This window comes from Cryptomeria japonica, chromosome 3, assembly GCF_030272615.1.
Source record: "Cryptomeria japonica chromosome 3, Sugi_1.0, whole genome shotgun sequence".
NCBI lineage: Eukaryota > Viridiplantae > Streptophyta > Pinopsida > Cupressales > Cupressaceae > Cryptomeria > Cryptomeria japonica.
The window spans coordinates 239,781,005-239,798,057 of NC_081407.1; the positions used below are offsets into that span (position 1 = coordinate 239,781,005).

Below are 17,053 nucleotides of genomic sequence, written 5' to 3' on the forward strand. Positions count from 1 at the left end.
TCCATAGGTTCAAACGAATCGTTTGCAGGTGCCACTGATTTCGAGTTAGGGCCCGTCAAAATTTGACAATTTTTAGCACTTAGGGTGCTCAAGGGACGATGCCGGTAGGGTATGACCCCGAGCGTTCAACTGAGGTGGGGGGGGGGGGGGAAATAGAAGCATGCATAGGGTAATAATGCTTAACTGGACATGTCAGAGCCGACGGTTTGTTATTACGACGAGCAGAACGAGAAATTGGCCATGCGACAACATTTGATTGAACGAGTGACGATTTTTTTGCCAACCGAAAAAATGTTGCCCTAATAAAACCGTAGGGAAACTTGAAAAAATGGGATAGAATTTTGTAGGGACCCCTCTCGTGGCCCCATAGGTTCAAACCGATTGTTCGCAGGTGCCATGGATTCTGAGTTAGGGCCCCTCAAAGTTTGACAATTTTTAGCACTTAGGATGCTTAAGGGATGACGCTGGTAGGGTATGACCCTGAGTGTTTGACTGAGTGGGGGAGGGGGAAATAGGAGTATGCATAGGGTAATAATGAATTGTATCAAGTATTGTTCATTAAATTAATTGTATTGTATTATTCATTAAATGAATTGTAATGTTCATTAAATGAATTGTACTGTTCATTATACAAACAACACTTATGATGAAATAAAATGAATTGTATTGTTCATTAAATAACCATTATTAACCATTTTTAATTATTGGAATGAAGATTAAAGATTTCTATGATAACACCATGCACAAATGAGCAACAATTTATATGATCAAATATCAACTTCTGTATATATGAAAAATGTCAAATAATTACAAGTGTATGTCCATACACAAATATGGCATAAACGCTAACTCAAACAAAATGTATGTCCATATAAAAAATATACATGCCAACTAGACATGTAAGCATCCCAAAACTATCTATAACATCCTAAGCTGTTGATGGATCATCAAAATTGATCCTCTTCGCCGCACTGCTTGGCTCTGAAGGATCCTGCACAAGAAAAAACAAACCACAATTAAGATTAGTTATATTATATAACTCACATTCGAAAAGTTAACATAAAAATGAACTATAATTGAACTATTCTTGTTTACCTCATCTCCACGTTTTCTCTTCGGCTTTGCAGGACTCTTGATGTATGTCTTCGGTAAAGGAGGTATGTTTTCAATATTTTCATACACAACCTACATATGTTCACAAACATGACATTGATACAAGTTAGCATATAATTGTCACTAATAATAACAAATTATATCTACTAAACACAAAATAAAATAAACACACATGTACTCGAGGCATCTCTTCTTCTTCTTCTTCTTCTTCTTCATCTTCAGGTATATTGGGTGTAGTCAACAAGGATGTGAAGCCAAGAATTTTCTATACATATACACAACAAGTATATGAAACTATCAATCTATGTCTAGACATGTATAATCACTATAAGCTATTTAAACTATTCATTCAATTATATTTGCATTCAATTACCTTTCCCTTGTCTCCAACTGCACTACCAGATCCTAAATCACACAGCCCCGCACTCGTGCTGCTTGTGCCCTACAAGAGTAAAATAAGATATACATGCAAGTTACTACATAATCTAATTAATACCAATATAAATGATGATCATGTATGTATAATAAAATACAAACGACTAGGTGCAATAATATATGTACCGTCAAGCTATCAAGGCCAAATGAAATGGTCATCAAGGTGCCCTCCTGAATTTGTGTTAACTCCTCCTTGGTCATCAACTATTAAATAGACCATGTACATAAAAATTAGTACTTAATATTATCTAGATTATAAATATTTATTTTAAATATAGCATGAACTGTGAAAATACAAATCTTACCACTACATCATCAATGTATGATGATGGTGCCTCCTCGCCTCTAGCATGCGAGGACTCCCCAGGGTATCCTCGAGTCTGTGTCATAACATCTGGTGCATCGTGCATCTCATGTACCTCATAATTTGCATTGTCCGTAGGAGGATCAACAGGTTGTCCTACTGGACCCAAGCATACGTGCCCACACATCACACAACTATGGGGCACACAAATGTGTGGAGCCGAGGATGATGTGTCAGCGCCATTGGATGCACCACTACCATCAAAAGTAGGCTGAGCTATTGACCCAACCCAAGAAACCAAAAAGCTACTCAAAGAGTGAATAGCTGATATGGTCCATGATGTCGCCTCACAAATGATATATGGATGTTGCACTGGAGGTGGGGGATCAACAGGAGGAGGGGGGACATATGGGCCCTGGACTACTCTGACTGCCCCAGGTCTATTTTGGGGCATACCTAAACCCACACCCTGGAAAGGTTGGATGTCAAAGTAGTTCACATGTTTTCCTAAAACAAACTCAGCACATACTTTTTTTATGAAGTAGAAGGGGACATCAAGATTGTTGTTGGGTGGTTTGTCGAAAACCATCCACCAACGATCCCAAATTTTTTTCACAATACCATCATTTGTGCACCATTTAATAGAAAGTTTTATTTTTGGGGGGTCTACAGGTTGATCAGTGCGGGGATTCACAAACAATGCGGCGATAGCGGCTTTGGATATCTTGAGATCCTTGATCTCCTTATAGGACAAGCCATCCGCATATTGTTCCCTCATAGAATCTCGCCACAAAAGAGCGACATTGTGCTCCTCAGTCATAGTTTCCATTCTCTTTATGATCGATGTGAGGGGATCAAACATTGGGTTTAGGCGAGGGATCCTATGATATACATCTGCAATCCCCCTCAATTGGTTCAAATTTTGTGCAATTAAATCCTGAATTGAGGGGGGGTTTGACAAAGGAGGGTTTGGTTGTTGCGGTTGTGGTTGATCAATATTTTGACTGTTATCCCCCATTTTTAACCTAATTGAATGTAAACAATTGAATTTAGTTAACAAATTTAAACAATTTTGTATTTGATTTAAAAAAACCTAGTTTTCATGAAAAAAACCATATTTTCAATGAAAAAAGAAATAAATATTAAAAAAAATACAAAAATTGAATGAAAATGATTGAAAACAATAAAAAACTTACCTTTTAATGCATTTTTTAGCAAATTTTGGGCGAAAAACCGGATATCGAATTCCCAAAAATCGCGCAGCCCGTGGATAACTCACGGGCTGTCACAGTCCAATTATATTGTCTTAGAAAATCGAAGATTCGATACAATTTTTATACTTAAATTATCTTAAAATAACATTATATTATATAATATAATAATATATTATATAATATATTATTATATTATATAATATGTACTATATAATAATATAATATAATGTCCAAGGGGTTGAGCTTAACTGGTTAAAACACTGGGTTCTCACTGTGGAGACCCAAGTTCAATTCCCAATAGGGACATATGAAGTGAGATTCTAAGCTGTGACTCTTGGCCTTCCATAGGATGGGGAAGGTCTTGGGTCAATCTAATAAAACGTAATAATAATAATAATACTAATAATTCAAAGATATGTAATGGGGATGGGGCCCCTACTGTGTCCCCACTGGTTCATAGCTCCAGTCAAAAGCTATTCAGGCTTCGGCCAATAACCGATAAAAAAAAAAAATATATATAATATAATAATATATTATATATTATATAATATATAATATAATACATATTATATAATATATAATATATATAATATTATATTATATATTATATAATTATATAATATATTATTACATTATATTTATTAATATAATATTTTATAATCTAATATTATATTATATATTATGTATTATATACATAATATAATATAATAATATATTATATATTATATAATATGTAATATATAATATATTATTATATTACATTATATATTATATAATTTATTTTTAGTTTAAAATTACAAATAAAAATCGGATATCCGATTTGCTTAGGTGTTTATCATGCCAAGGTGTACTGACACCCAAGCCAAGCAAAAAGTCAACACGGATTTTCGTGTTTTTAGACGAGTGGAGAAGGCTATTTTTTTCACATCGCCACTTTTTGGTCCCCCATGATCCTGCACTAACCCATTTGTTGTGGAAGTTTTCCATGATTTGTTTTGCTTCATCTTTGCCTACACACCTTAAATAGATTCCTTCATGATTCTTTCTATATAAGACTGAACCTTGGAGAATGTAATGCCGACTCTTCAATCTGAGTGCTCTCTTTTGTGTAGGAGTCATGTGTGTAGGACATTTATGGTTGAGCAAATAAGTCACAATATTCTTATATCATTCATCTGGCGTGAGATCATCCAATTCATACACTTGTTGAATCAATCTTGGTCCTTCTACCGCTAGAGTTTGCGCAAGAGCCTGTCCTCGAACTAGCTTCATTGGCTGGATCTCAATATCATATTCTTGTATAGTGGTGACCCACTTTCCTCTTCTTTCTCCTAATTTGTTCTCCATGAGGAGAGTCTTTACGACTGCATCAGGGACTATTGGTGCACCTTGCTCCTTAGGATGTAATGTTTGAACTTCTTGATCGCTCTTACTAAAGATTATGTTTTCTTTTCAATATTTTGATACCTTAATTCAACATCTTTGAGTGGAGCACTTGTGAATGCTATAGGATTCCCATCTTTTTCTTCGCTTCTCTGGGTGAGGATAGCTGCACATGTGTGTTCTGAAGCGAAATAATATAGATAAAAGGGCTTTGTGTAGTCTGGGCTGATTAGCACTGGAGCTTCAACAATTGCTTGCTTAATTTCTTCGAACACCCTTTTAGCTGGTATAGTCCAATGCATCTTAGCATCCTTCAACATTTCATTTAGTGGCCTAATTATTTCTGCGAAACTAGTGATGAATTTTCTCACAAAATTGTATTTGCCAAAGAATGACTTGAGCTCTTTCTTGCTTGTAGGGAGATTTATTGTCGAGATTGCTTTAACTCTATCAGGATCAATAGAGATACCTTTCTCTGAGATAACATGACCCAACAATTTTTCTTATGTGACTCCAAACATGCATTTATTAGGATTTAATGAGATTCCATATCTCCTGAATCTTTGAAATTTTTTTCTGAGATCTTCCACGTGTTCTTCTCTTTTTCTTGAGAATACTGTGATGTTATCCATGTAAATGATAATACATTTTCCTATCAACTCTATGAATGCAATATCCATGGCTCTTTGGAAAGTGGTTCCTGCATTGATAAGTCCAAAAGGCATTCTCCTATAAGAAAATGTTCCCCATTTGGTTGTGAGGGTTGTTTTCAATCTGTCTTTTGGTTCAACCATCACTTGATTGTATCCCGAATATCCATCTAGAAAGGACATCATTTGTGACCTGTTAACTATTTGCAATACTTCATCCAACAAAGGTAACATGTAGTTATCCTTTTTCTAATGCTCTATTGAGATTTGTGAAGTCCACACATAGTCTGATTTCTCCATTCTTCTTTCGTGCAGGAACCTGGTTGGCGACCCATGTCGAATGTCTTACTAGAAAAATGTTTTTTGCTAATATAGCTTCTTCACTTCTTGATATATTAGTGGCTCCAAAAGTGGGTTGAGAGGTCTTTGCCGTTGTCTGAAAGGTTTGCTTCCTAGCTTCAAAGGTATTGTATGGGTGATGATTGAAGTGTCTTATGTCTTGAGATCTTCGTAGCTCCATGCAATAACATTTGGGAAGTCTCTCATGTTCTTCAAAATACCCTCCTTTCCTTGTGGAGTGCAAGATTTACCTATGAATACGTTCTTGATTTGTTCTTCATTGCCCAAGTTGACGGTCTCACATGTGTTTCCTTCCACAGTATTACTCCTGATTGCCGACAACTTATTTGTGTCAAAAAATTATTTCCAATTCTATCATACCCTTTGGGATAGTGTTTGTTTTCAAATTCAAGATACCTTCTGGATCAATCTTAGCACCTTCTATGTCTTCGTCATCAATGATTTGAGTTAATAGGACATTTGTGTTAGTCAAGAAGTCCAATATATGTTTGTCGTCTTCAAATACTTGAAAATTTGTAACATTTTCCGGAATTGAAGGTACTGGTGTTAGCTCTACTGTGAATTTATTTAATCCTTCCATGGTGAGTGGAGCTAATGAGCTGGCATCTTGAGCAAGGGAATTAGCCACTTGATTTTGATGTTTGTATACTGATTTAATATCAAAAACGTCAAAGCTCTCAATGAGATCCCACACTCGATTGCGATATCTTGTTAACCTCTTGTCATGACACACACATTGTTTCTTTATTTGCCTTATAACTATTTCCGAGTCTCCAAACACATGTAGGATCTTTACTTTCTTCTTGATGGTGAGCAATAACTCATGAATCGATTATTCATATTCAACAACATTATTTGTACAGGGAAATTGCAATATGTGGGCAACCAAATATGTTCTCCTGAAGGACTGATTAGCTCAAAGCCAGCTCCTGATCCTTGTTTTGATTTTGATCCATCAAATCTTAGAGTCCATGCTTGATTTTCATCTTTCTTTTCTTCTCCTTCTCGTAAAGTTTGATTCTTTTTATTTCTCTCTTCTGATGAGTCGGATTAAGTGTCTTCTTCAAATGAATTGTCAATCTCTGGAACTCCAATCTCTTCTAGTGCTTTAGCCTCAGGAATCTTCTTGTAAACTTGCTCCAAAGCAATTTTGCACATGGCACATGAAAGTTCAGAATGGAAGGCGTTATGTATCCTACACCAATTTGGCAATAGTAGATCTTAGATACATGTCAGGCTTCCAAACTCAATTCCTTGTTGGATATTCTTATGGACAAATCTTCTTAAATTCTCAAACATTCCCTCACTATCTGAGTCATGGTTACTTTCAATAATAGCCTCAGTTGACTCCATTATTTCTTGCGCATTATCTTCTTCATGAAGACCTTGTAGCATTAGGAATCCTTCAACTTTGGGTTTGTAGGTTCCCAAATCTATCTCAAGGAATAGACTTTCATTGTTCTCACCATATTTTGTTATCATCAGCTTTAGTCTGGTCGTATTGTCAATCTTGATTTGATTGGGAACTCCTCTCCATGGTAGCCACATATGAGAAAAATCTGTTGAAACATAGTCATTCAATTTCCGTGACCAATCCCTACTCAATAGCACATTGTAGGTATCAAGGATCTCTACGATTGAAATATCAATGAAGTGTTGAACTCTTGGTTTTGCTGCTAGTTGCATATGAATATTGTTGAGCTCTCCTACTACTGGAACTTTTGTCTTGTCTAATTGAGTTACCTTCTTTGTAGTAGGTGTAAGAGTTATACCCAGCCTCTGATAGATGGCTAAGGGCATTACGTTGCTTGAGGCTCCCGAGTCATACAAATAGTTATGTAGGAGTTTCCCAAAAAATCTTATTGAACGTAGAAATGGAGTTGGCTCATCTTTTCCTTGACATAAAACTATGGATCAATCTTTTTGCTCTTGTTGACTTGTTTCATTTCTATCAGCATCGTTGCTTCGTTTTGAACTCTCGCCTTCAACATTGTTTTCTTGCTTTGATGTTTTACCTTTAGCTGGATCCCTTTTGGTGGTAGTCTCTTTCCTTGAGACAATCTCACTCGAAGTAGGTTGTTCTTCTACTTTCAGGGTCTTCGAGGTCCTTTTGTTATCTCTTTTGAGCATCGTCTTTCCTTCTAACATATATTCTATCTTCGACAAGAAGGATGAAATCTGGACCATACATTTGTTGCTAGCTAGTTGTTGTTCTTCACTCGCTTCTTCCTAAATGATATGTATATTAGCTTGAGGAGCATTAGTTGTTCCTCTTGAGGCATTGGAAGTATTCTGATTATTTGTCCTAGCTGTCGTAGCATCACTCAGGCTATTAACTAATGTTTCCCTGATCTCAGGTACCCTCATCAACTCAAATAGTGAAAAGATGAATTTGACCTTCTTGAACTCTTCGAGTACATACAAACTGAGCTTCTTCAATTTGTCCTTGGGAGGGGAAGGAGTGTTCCTTTGTCTGTATTCTAACGCATCTTGTGGATAGCTTGGGACATTGCTGGCATTTGGATCTGGTGGGGTAGAAAAATTGTTTGGAGGAATCAATGTTGTTAATGGGTCTTGATTTCTATGATTCCTCTGATATACTTTTGTTCCTTCATTTCCCGATGATTGTTGCAATGTATGTACTTCTTTTATGCCTTCAACTAGGACATTGTTGTTAAGAGGTGGGAAGACATATTTTGAGTCTTCAACAGGTCCATTTGCAGATGCAGGTGGAAATGGAGAACTTGGTGGTACCGTTGGAGCTTTGGGATATTGATCCTCTGAGCATGCTGAAATAGGCTTGTAGCTATCAACAACTAGTGCTTGGTCATATCACGTTGTAGGAACCATTTCATACCCTGTTGTTGGAGGATTTTCAGGTGCCTCTGTGTTGTGCATCTCTTGTTGAAATATGTTAGCAACTATTTTGAATTCAAGGCATTGGAGTTCTGAGTGTTGATTCGTATTATGTAATCTACACCAACTAGATAATACCGCTTCTTCTAAGAATACTTTGTCAGCTGGATGATTCTCTTGATTTTGTGAGCTAGATGGATTATCCAGCAGTGAAACTACATTTCCATTGTTAGGAGCTATATTCCATGTTCTTCTTTGATATCCCTGGTTGTTACTTTTGAATCCTTGATTGTTACCTACTTGATAGTTTTGATTGTTTCCTTGATAATTTTGATTACTCCTTTGCATGCTCTGCAACTGATTATTTTGATTTCTCAAGTATGTTACTTCGGTAGACAAATTTTTGACTTGTTCAATTAATTCCTTCATTTCATCATTTTCTTCCCGCGTTCTTGTAGATGTTGATGCATTTTGCAGGTAGACTGGATGTGCTGGCGAAGCTTGAGAGAGTGCAACTCTTGGATGAAGTACTAATTGGTTGGATGGCTACATGTTGTGATAAGCTGCTTGCGGAATTGCATTCAGGACTAGGGTTTGATGCATCAAGGGTTGACTTATGGCTTGAATTTGGTTAGGTGTCGGGGGAGGTCCCATGTGAAGCAGTGGTCCAGTGGTGTTTTACCCCATATTCTTGCTTACTTCAATAGCCTTTGTATATGTTGCATTGAAATCATTTGGTGCGGGGTAGGCTCTTATGAACATGGAATTCAAATGATCTAAGGCACCATAGTATATTTCTCTTGCATCGACAATGAGATATGGAGCTCGCATCATTATATAAGCCCTATGGAACCGGTTATTGAAAGCGGTGTTAGGCTCATGTTCTCTCCTTTTGATCTCCACGAATTGTCTGTATAGCTCAACATGAGTGGCTGGAATTCCAAATTTTGCAATGAATGCATCCTTCATTGCATCCCATGTTCTTTTTGATCCTGTAGGCAGATGAATGAACTAGAACTATGCTTCCTCTCCTAGCGAGTATGGAAAAACTCTACAAGCCACATCTCTGTATTCAATTTGCCTGTTGCGGAGGAGGTCTTCAAACATCTTGATGTGATCTTCTGTTGTTCGGTTGAAATCATTCACATTGAACTTAGGGCAGAAGTTTTCCGGGGTTTTCGGCATCTCATGATATACTGCAAATTCCAGAGGGGATGGATTGTTGACCATCCATGTAGATCCATTAAGCACATGAAGAGGAGGATGAGGTGGTCTCAAATGAGCCATTCTACTTCCTGTACTTTGCGAACTTGATTGGTTGGCTATGTTAGAGCTTGATGAAGTAGAGTGAGAACTTGTCGGAGTAGAACTTGCTTGACTTATTGATTGTGTGACTACTTGAATACTTGTTTGAATTGCAACTTGAACTTTCTCTTGAAGTGAAGGAGTTTGAGATGAATTGGTTTGATCAGATGAACTAGTTTGATCTTGTATTCTCAATATATGTTCTCTTAATATTTCTCCTTTCTTTGCTTGTTTTGATCTTGAAGTGAACTGCAATTCAGTTAGCTCCTTCTCTCTTGGTGTTGACCTCAATATCCTTTGATGCTTCTCGGGTGAGAAAGAACCTATGCACTCCAGTGTGAAATGATTGCCCTTTAAAACTTACTGTGGGTTTTGTTGATTGAAAAGTGCTCTTGCGGCAACTCTTTGAATTCTTTTAGCCTTTGCTTCTTCTCGGTTTAGTAAGATTTAGATTCTTGTATACTCTTCTTTGCTTCTCCTTGTTGGGTCTCAAATCAACAGATTGGATAGGTTCTAAGGAAATGCCAACTCCTATGATCAAACCCTCCAATTGACTTGGCCAACTTATAGAGTGAACCTATTTAGTTACTAACTCTCTCACTTTAGGCTCTGTAGGACCTAGGCGGGTATACCTACTCACTAGTTGTTCCTTCAACTAATGCTTTTTATAGTAGATTTAGTGTCTTAATCTAATATCTCCTAGTCTCAGAATGGCATAAGTTTCTTAAACATACTGATCTATGTATCTTACAAAAGTATATATGTTACACTTTGGCTAAATTACCTACTATACCTCTCTACTAATCCTAATGCTTAAAAGTAAAAGGTGATTGGTATGGTTAAAGGGTTTGTTTACAAATGATCAGTGCCTTTCCTCTTATTTGGGCTACAGAGTCTTATATTTCTTTAGGACTTATTGTGTAAACTTATGAGACAGTTTTTAAACCCACCCCCTCTCGACGAGTCTGTCAGTTACTGTTTCTTATGAGCTCTACTTCAATGTCTATATTGTAAACCGCTTGAATGAATTTAACCCTAACTTTAAGAGACCATCCAAGGAAGAAATACAGAGAACAATTACAATTCACAAGTAAATCTTTTTTGATCCAAATCTACAATATGAAACACATAATTTCTCTGGAAGAACACAAATAACCTTATCTCCTTTAGATAATATCACAAGCAACTGCCTTATGAAAATATGTTAACTCTCAACACATATGAGAAAGAAAATGCAACTGGTTATTTTTGATAAAAAGTTTAAAAGTACAAAATTGCCTCCACCTCTTGTATCTCTATTTTCCCCTCTTTACATTTTACATCACACATATATATGTGGTTGAATGGTTTTCATACCCCTTTGGGTGAAAAGACACCCCCCTTTTAAATAAAAATAATTCCAAATCCCGAAATTGCCTTAGTTTATGTAATTAATTGTCACTTTACAAGTTGTTTAGGCATATTAGAGGTGTTTTAAGGCTATTTTATGGGTATATAATGGATAAATGGTCTTTAAATGATGTAAATACCCCCCTTTGGTGCTTCACAATCCATTTTTTATGCCCATTATTGTGTTTATGTTATGGTTTCATATTGTGCAACAAATATAAAACATATTACTTGTACCTATTCAATATATATATATATATATATATAATTTTTCTTGTTCATTGTCTTGGAATCTGGAATTCTAAAAATTGCAAAATTTAGGGTTCCAAGAGTGGCTCTGTCTGGGGATGTATGCCCCTTGTGGGCATAGCAAGAATTCAGATCTCTGGTAGAGCAAACCATGTGCCTTATTCATTGACTTGTTTTGGTGGCCTCAAGCCCCAAAGACTGAACACTAATTCTTTCCTCTATCAAACATCTGATTCTCATCATGAAGTAGTTTAAAAACTTTGAAATTAGTGATATCACCTGATTGGCAATTCCTGTCATAAGATGAATCATCCATCCTTATTTTATAAGGATTCTTTATTTCACTTGGATTACCATTATCCCTTATTCCATAGGAAATGGTATTTATACTTTTACAAAAGTTTGCTTCTTGTGGCATCCGCATATTCTTCATCTCTATTTTATTGGAATGCTGCATATTATCTAACTGGTACTTCTTTTCACCTTTTATTTTATCTCTATGTGATGTACCTTCCTTTTGTAACTCTCTTATTTTTGTGGTCCTTTTATCACGTGACTTAGTCATATTATTACCCATATTGTCTTCACACATGTTTGTATTGTCCATACTGTCTGAAATTTTTTCTTCTTCATCATATAAAGGATTTGAGAATACATGAAAATCCTTTTCACACATACCATGGCAGTAGGGAATATGATTTTTCTCTATCACTTCATCACATAAGGGGTTTGAAAATATTTGAAAGCCATTTTCAAATTTGCATACCTCTTCTTTATCAACTGTATCATCAAGGTACTCAGGTATGAATTCACTTTCCTCATGACTGGTACAATATTCTTCATCAATGTTAGCAACAATTTCTTCAGGTTCTGACTTGTACTCACAAACATCATCAACTGCTTCTTCATCAGATGGGACTTCCAAAGGGATAACTGATTCTTCTATATATTCATCTTCATTTGCATCTCTTATGTTGATGTTACTCATCTCACGCAAATCATGTAGTTTTTTATTCAATTCTTCAAGAATTGAACATGCTGATTCCAAACTGTCAGACCCACATTCTCTCACGATCAATTCCTCCAGTATAGCTGAATTAAGTTGTATATTATCAGGAATTTGGAAATAAGTCACCATTATTCTACCAATCAGGTTTTCTATAGATTCACCTTCCTTTCTTCTTATGTTGTAGATTGCATTACCACAATCATAATCTGATTGAATCTGATTTTGGTATGGAGAACCAATTGAAGGGATAGCGACTGAAGTGTTGTCCTCGATTACATTGTAGAATTCTTCCATGAACCACAACTCAAGTTCTTCCCATGATGAGATACTTTGTGGGGGTAACAAGTTGAATGACTTCTCTGCAACAACCTCCAATGTTAGCACAAACCATTTCATGATCGTTTCTTCTGAGTAGATTTTGAAGGTCTCAATAAACCAATAAAATTATTTTAGATGCCCAATTGGTGATTCCCTTTCATCTCCATAGAACCTCGGCATACAGATCTTCAACTCACAAGGAAATTCATATGGATACTCAAGGATGTTACCGAAATCCAATGGCTTAAAACTTCTTGGAATATTCTTGCCTCTTTGTGGTTGTGGTTGCCACTGTGCATATTTTTCTGAAGATGCTTCTCCATAAAAATATGGGTATTGAAACATACTGAATGCTACTGATCTTATTCATTTAATTTTTCTTTTTATAGAGTCGCCACCTCTTTCATAGAGGACATAAGTTATTTCTTTCTTCTTAGTTCTCTCCCACAGCAGAGTCTTAATAATTCTTCCCTAGCAGAGTCGCCAATCTGTTGGGTCTCAAATCAACAGATTGGATAGGTTCTAAGGAAATGCCAACTCCTATGATCAAACCCTCCAATTGACTTGGCCAGCTTATATAGTGAACCTATTTAGTTACTAACTCTCTCACTTTAGGCTCTGCAGGACCTAGGCGGGTATACCTACTCACTAGTTGTTCCTTCAACTAATGCTTTTTATAGTAGATTTAGTGTCTTAATCTAATATCTCCTAGTCTCAGAATGGCATAAGTTTCTTAAACATACTGATCTATGTATCTTACAAAAGTATATATGGTACACTTTGGCTAAATTACCTACTATACCTCTCTACTAATCCTAATGCTTAAAAGTAAAAGGTGATTGGTATGGTTAAAGGGTTTGTTTACAAATGATCAGTGCCTTTCCTCTTATTTGGGCTACAGAGTCTTATATTTCTTTAGGACTTATTGTGTAAACTTTTGAGACAATTTTTAAACCCACCCCCTCTCGACAAGTCTGTCAGTTACTGTTTCTTATGAGTTCTACTTCAATGTCTATATTGTAAACCGCTTGAATGAATTTAACCCTAACTTTAAGAGACCATCCAAGGAAGAAATACATGGAACAATTACAATTCACAAGTAAATCTTTTTTGATCCAAATCTACAATATGAAACACATAATTTCACTGGAAGAACACAAATAACCTTATCTGCTTTAGATAATATCACAAGCAACTGCCTTATGAAAATATGTTAACTCTCAACACATATGAGAAAGAAAATGCAACTGGTTATTTTTTATAAAAAGTTTAAAAGTACAAAATTGCTTCCACCTCTTGTATCTCTATTTCCCCCTCTTTACATTTTACATCACACATATATATGTGGTTGAATGGTTTTCATACCCCTTTGGGTGAAAAGACACCCCCCTTTTAAATAAAAATAATTCCAAATCCCGAAATTGCCTTAGTTTATGTAAATAATTGTCAATTTACAAGTTGTTTAGGCATATTAGAGGTGTTTTAAGGCTATTTTATGGGTATATAATGGATAAATGGTCTTTAAATGATGTAAATACCCCCCTTTGGTGCTTCACAATCCATTTTTTATGCCCATTATTGTGTTTATGTTATGGTTTCATATTGTGCAACAAATATAAAACATATTACTTGTACCTATTCAATATATATATAATTTTTCTTGTTCATTGTCTTGGAATCTGGAATTCTAAAAATTGCAAAATTTAGGGTTCCAAGACTCCTAACGTTCCAAGCTAGGCCATTCAATCCCGAGAGGATTTCTTCTTGCACGTTGCCTAATTCCAAGTTTGGTTGTACTACTTCGTCCAATCCTCTATGTGGTAATACCATTGAAAAATGATGACTCCTTCAATTAAGCTTTTCTCTTGAATGACTTATTTGTGAACAATTTGGTTTTGTAGTCTTTGGGCGAGCAAATCTCTTTCAACTTGAGCTTCAATTCTATTCGTTATTTCTTCTTCATCATCCAACACAAAAGTAACTCCAAAGTATTGTGGTGCACTTGTTTTTACTTCCCAAGCAAGGTTGTTTAAATTGGCTATGATGTCTCTTTCGTCTCCTAAGCCTGGTTTCTTGAATTCGCCTTCTCTAGCAGGTTCACCTCTTCTAACAGAAGCAGGTAGCACCATTATGATTCATATTCAACACACCAACTTTTGAACAGATTTTAATTTCCTCTTTGTTGATTGGTAGCAGGTAGATTCTCGGTATTTCTCACTCTTGGAACGATGATAATTGGAGGCAAATTTCATAACTATACTTCTTTATCACTTACAACTCTCACTTGTCGGAATTCAACATGACTTCTTTGATTTCTCCAAGCAAGAGTGTTCAATTGTGAGATGATATCTTGTTGTTCACCTAAGATGAGATATTCTTTAGACAGTACCATTTTGCATCATGATCTACTAGAAATCTTTCACTTTAGCGAAGCGAGCCCTCCTTCTAGTGCCAATTCTGTTGATGTGGTTTTTTAGGCACATACAAACACATAATAAAATACCCAGAAGTATCTTATCCTCTCTTGAATAAAATCTCTCAAATGTTGAAGATTAGCTTAAGGATCACTTGAGAAGACTCCAAGGTTCATGAATGTAGGATCAATACATGTGGATAAGCTCTGTTGGTCATTGTGATTGTTGTTTCATCAATGGGTATTTATGGTTATGAAAGATTTCATGAAGTAATTTGCAGATGATATGCAATGAGGCTCTTTCCTAATACTACTGAATGATTGTCAAAAAATGGCAAAAGATAAGGGTTTAGAGAGGTTCTAAACTATCCTAAGAATGAATGGATGAGGAATGACACAAGTGAAACTTTACTAGTCTTAGCATCGCCATACAAGAAAAAATCCACTAAAACTAGTGCAATCTTCTAAGGATATTTAGAGGTTTTCAAATCATTGCTAAGCATAGACACCATTACTCGAATACATCTCGATGATTGAGCAACAATTGAACTTAAGCACTATCAATGATTCCAGTTGACCACACAAGGTGTACTTACAACCAGTAAGAGGCTAGTGGTATGGATTACCAGTTTCACAATATATCAAATACAACATTCCATCATTCAATCTAGATGCTTAAAATAATATCAAAGATTGACTCGAGAAGATAAAGAACCATGCAATAGACTTCAAAGAATGAATAGAAACACCACAACTTCAATGTTGTATTAATCCCATACCAAACAACAACAATTCTTCAAGTCCTTCTCTTATCACTCTTGACTTCTAATCTATCCACTATTCTAGAACTATTATTACTCTCTTCTATTTTCTCTTCTTATTATATTATATTCTATTCCCTTTACAAATGAAATGAGTGGAGTTTATATAGAACTCCCAAATACAATGAAGGGTCGAGATCGAATGAAGATCAAGGGCCAAGATCTTGCCACCTAAACCTTAATTAGGGTTTGATACAAATGAAACCCTATCTAGATAAACATCATCAAAAAATCAACCAATGAGAGAAAAGGATGGGTCCACACAAAAACTGAGGAAGCATCCTCCAATAGGAAAATGAAATGCCAAGTGGGATCATAACAAACTGTCTTCTAGAATCTGGTTCCCTTTCTCACATTCCTTTCTAGCATATTCGATGAATCTGGTCACCATATCATCTATCTCTGTCATCGAGATCTCAGGTAGAGACTTCAACTACTCTTCCATGTGCATGACCTCGTCGAAAGCTTTGACGATGGCATCCTCCCATTCAAGTTCAAGTTCTTGAGTTTTGCTTGCTAAAACCATGAACTCAAGCATATCATTCAATCGTTCCTTGGTGATCATTCCATCAGTCCCATGGAAGATAGCTCTTATTCTTTCTTCCAACTCCTTAGCTTCCATAATTATTTTGGGATCAATCTTTCTTTCCAAAACAATTTGGGCTACTTCCACTATCTTATCATGGATTCGGTGCATATCATCTTGAACTTGACTACACCCATTTCCAATCTCCTAAAAAATGATCTTCTTCATGCAAAGTAAGCTACTTTGTTGTAAAAGGCTAGGTGTAGTTCCTTCTCTTCTTATCTTCTCTCTTGATAGGACTTCCCTCGGTGTTTTCCTTATTACTTGAAGTACTGAAATGATGACATCTCTAGCATGAGCAAATGCTTCAGAGGCTTCTATGAGGGCATGAGTTCTCCCAAGGACCTTTATGACTGTATCGAGTGTCTGCATTATGCCCTTCATTAATTTGCTAACTCTAGCATATGAATCCTCTATCCATGCATCCATTAATTGTGCAGAGTTCCTCATCTTCTCCATATGATCAACTAATTCTGCAGAAAGCAAGGGAGGCGGTGTAGCTGCTGGATTTTAATGTCTTAATGGCTGCTGAAATTGCTGAACATGGCTCCTCCAGACACTTATCTCTTTTTTTAATCTTCTATTCTTCTCTATTTCAACTCTCAACATGTCATTAACTACCTTCAATGAATCGGTTGCATCACCTAT

General features: G+C 36.0%; 1 protein-coding gene across 1 annotated transcript; it reads right to left on the reverse strand.

Annotated features, from left to right (window-relative positions):
• Positions 1–821: 821 nt before the first annotated feature.
• Positions 822–3,162, reverse strand: LOC131874482 (uncharacterized). Its single transcript, XM_059217880.1, has 6 exons — positions 1,854–3,162; positions 1,675–1,752; positions 1,487–1,555; positions 1,286–1,378; positions 1,096–1,185; positions 822–991 (listed from the first exon to the last, which is right to left on the reverse strand). The coding sequence occupies exons 1-6, from the start codon at positions 2,868–2,870 to the stop codon at positions 929–931; spliced, it is 1,410 nt and encodes a 469-aa protein (XP_059073863.1). The 5' UTR covers positions 2,871–3,162; the 3' UTR covers positions 822–928.
• Between the last annotated feature and the right edge of the window lie 13,891 nt (positions 3,163–17,053).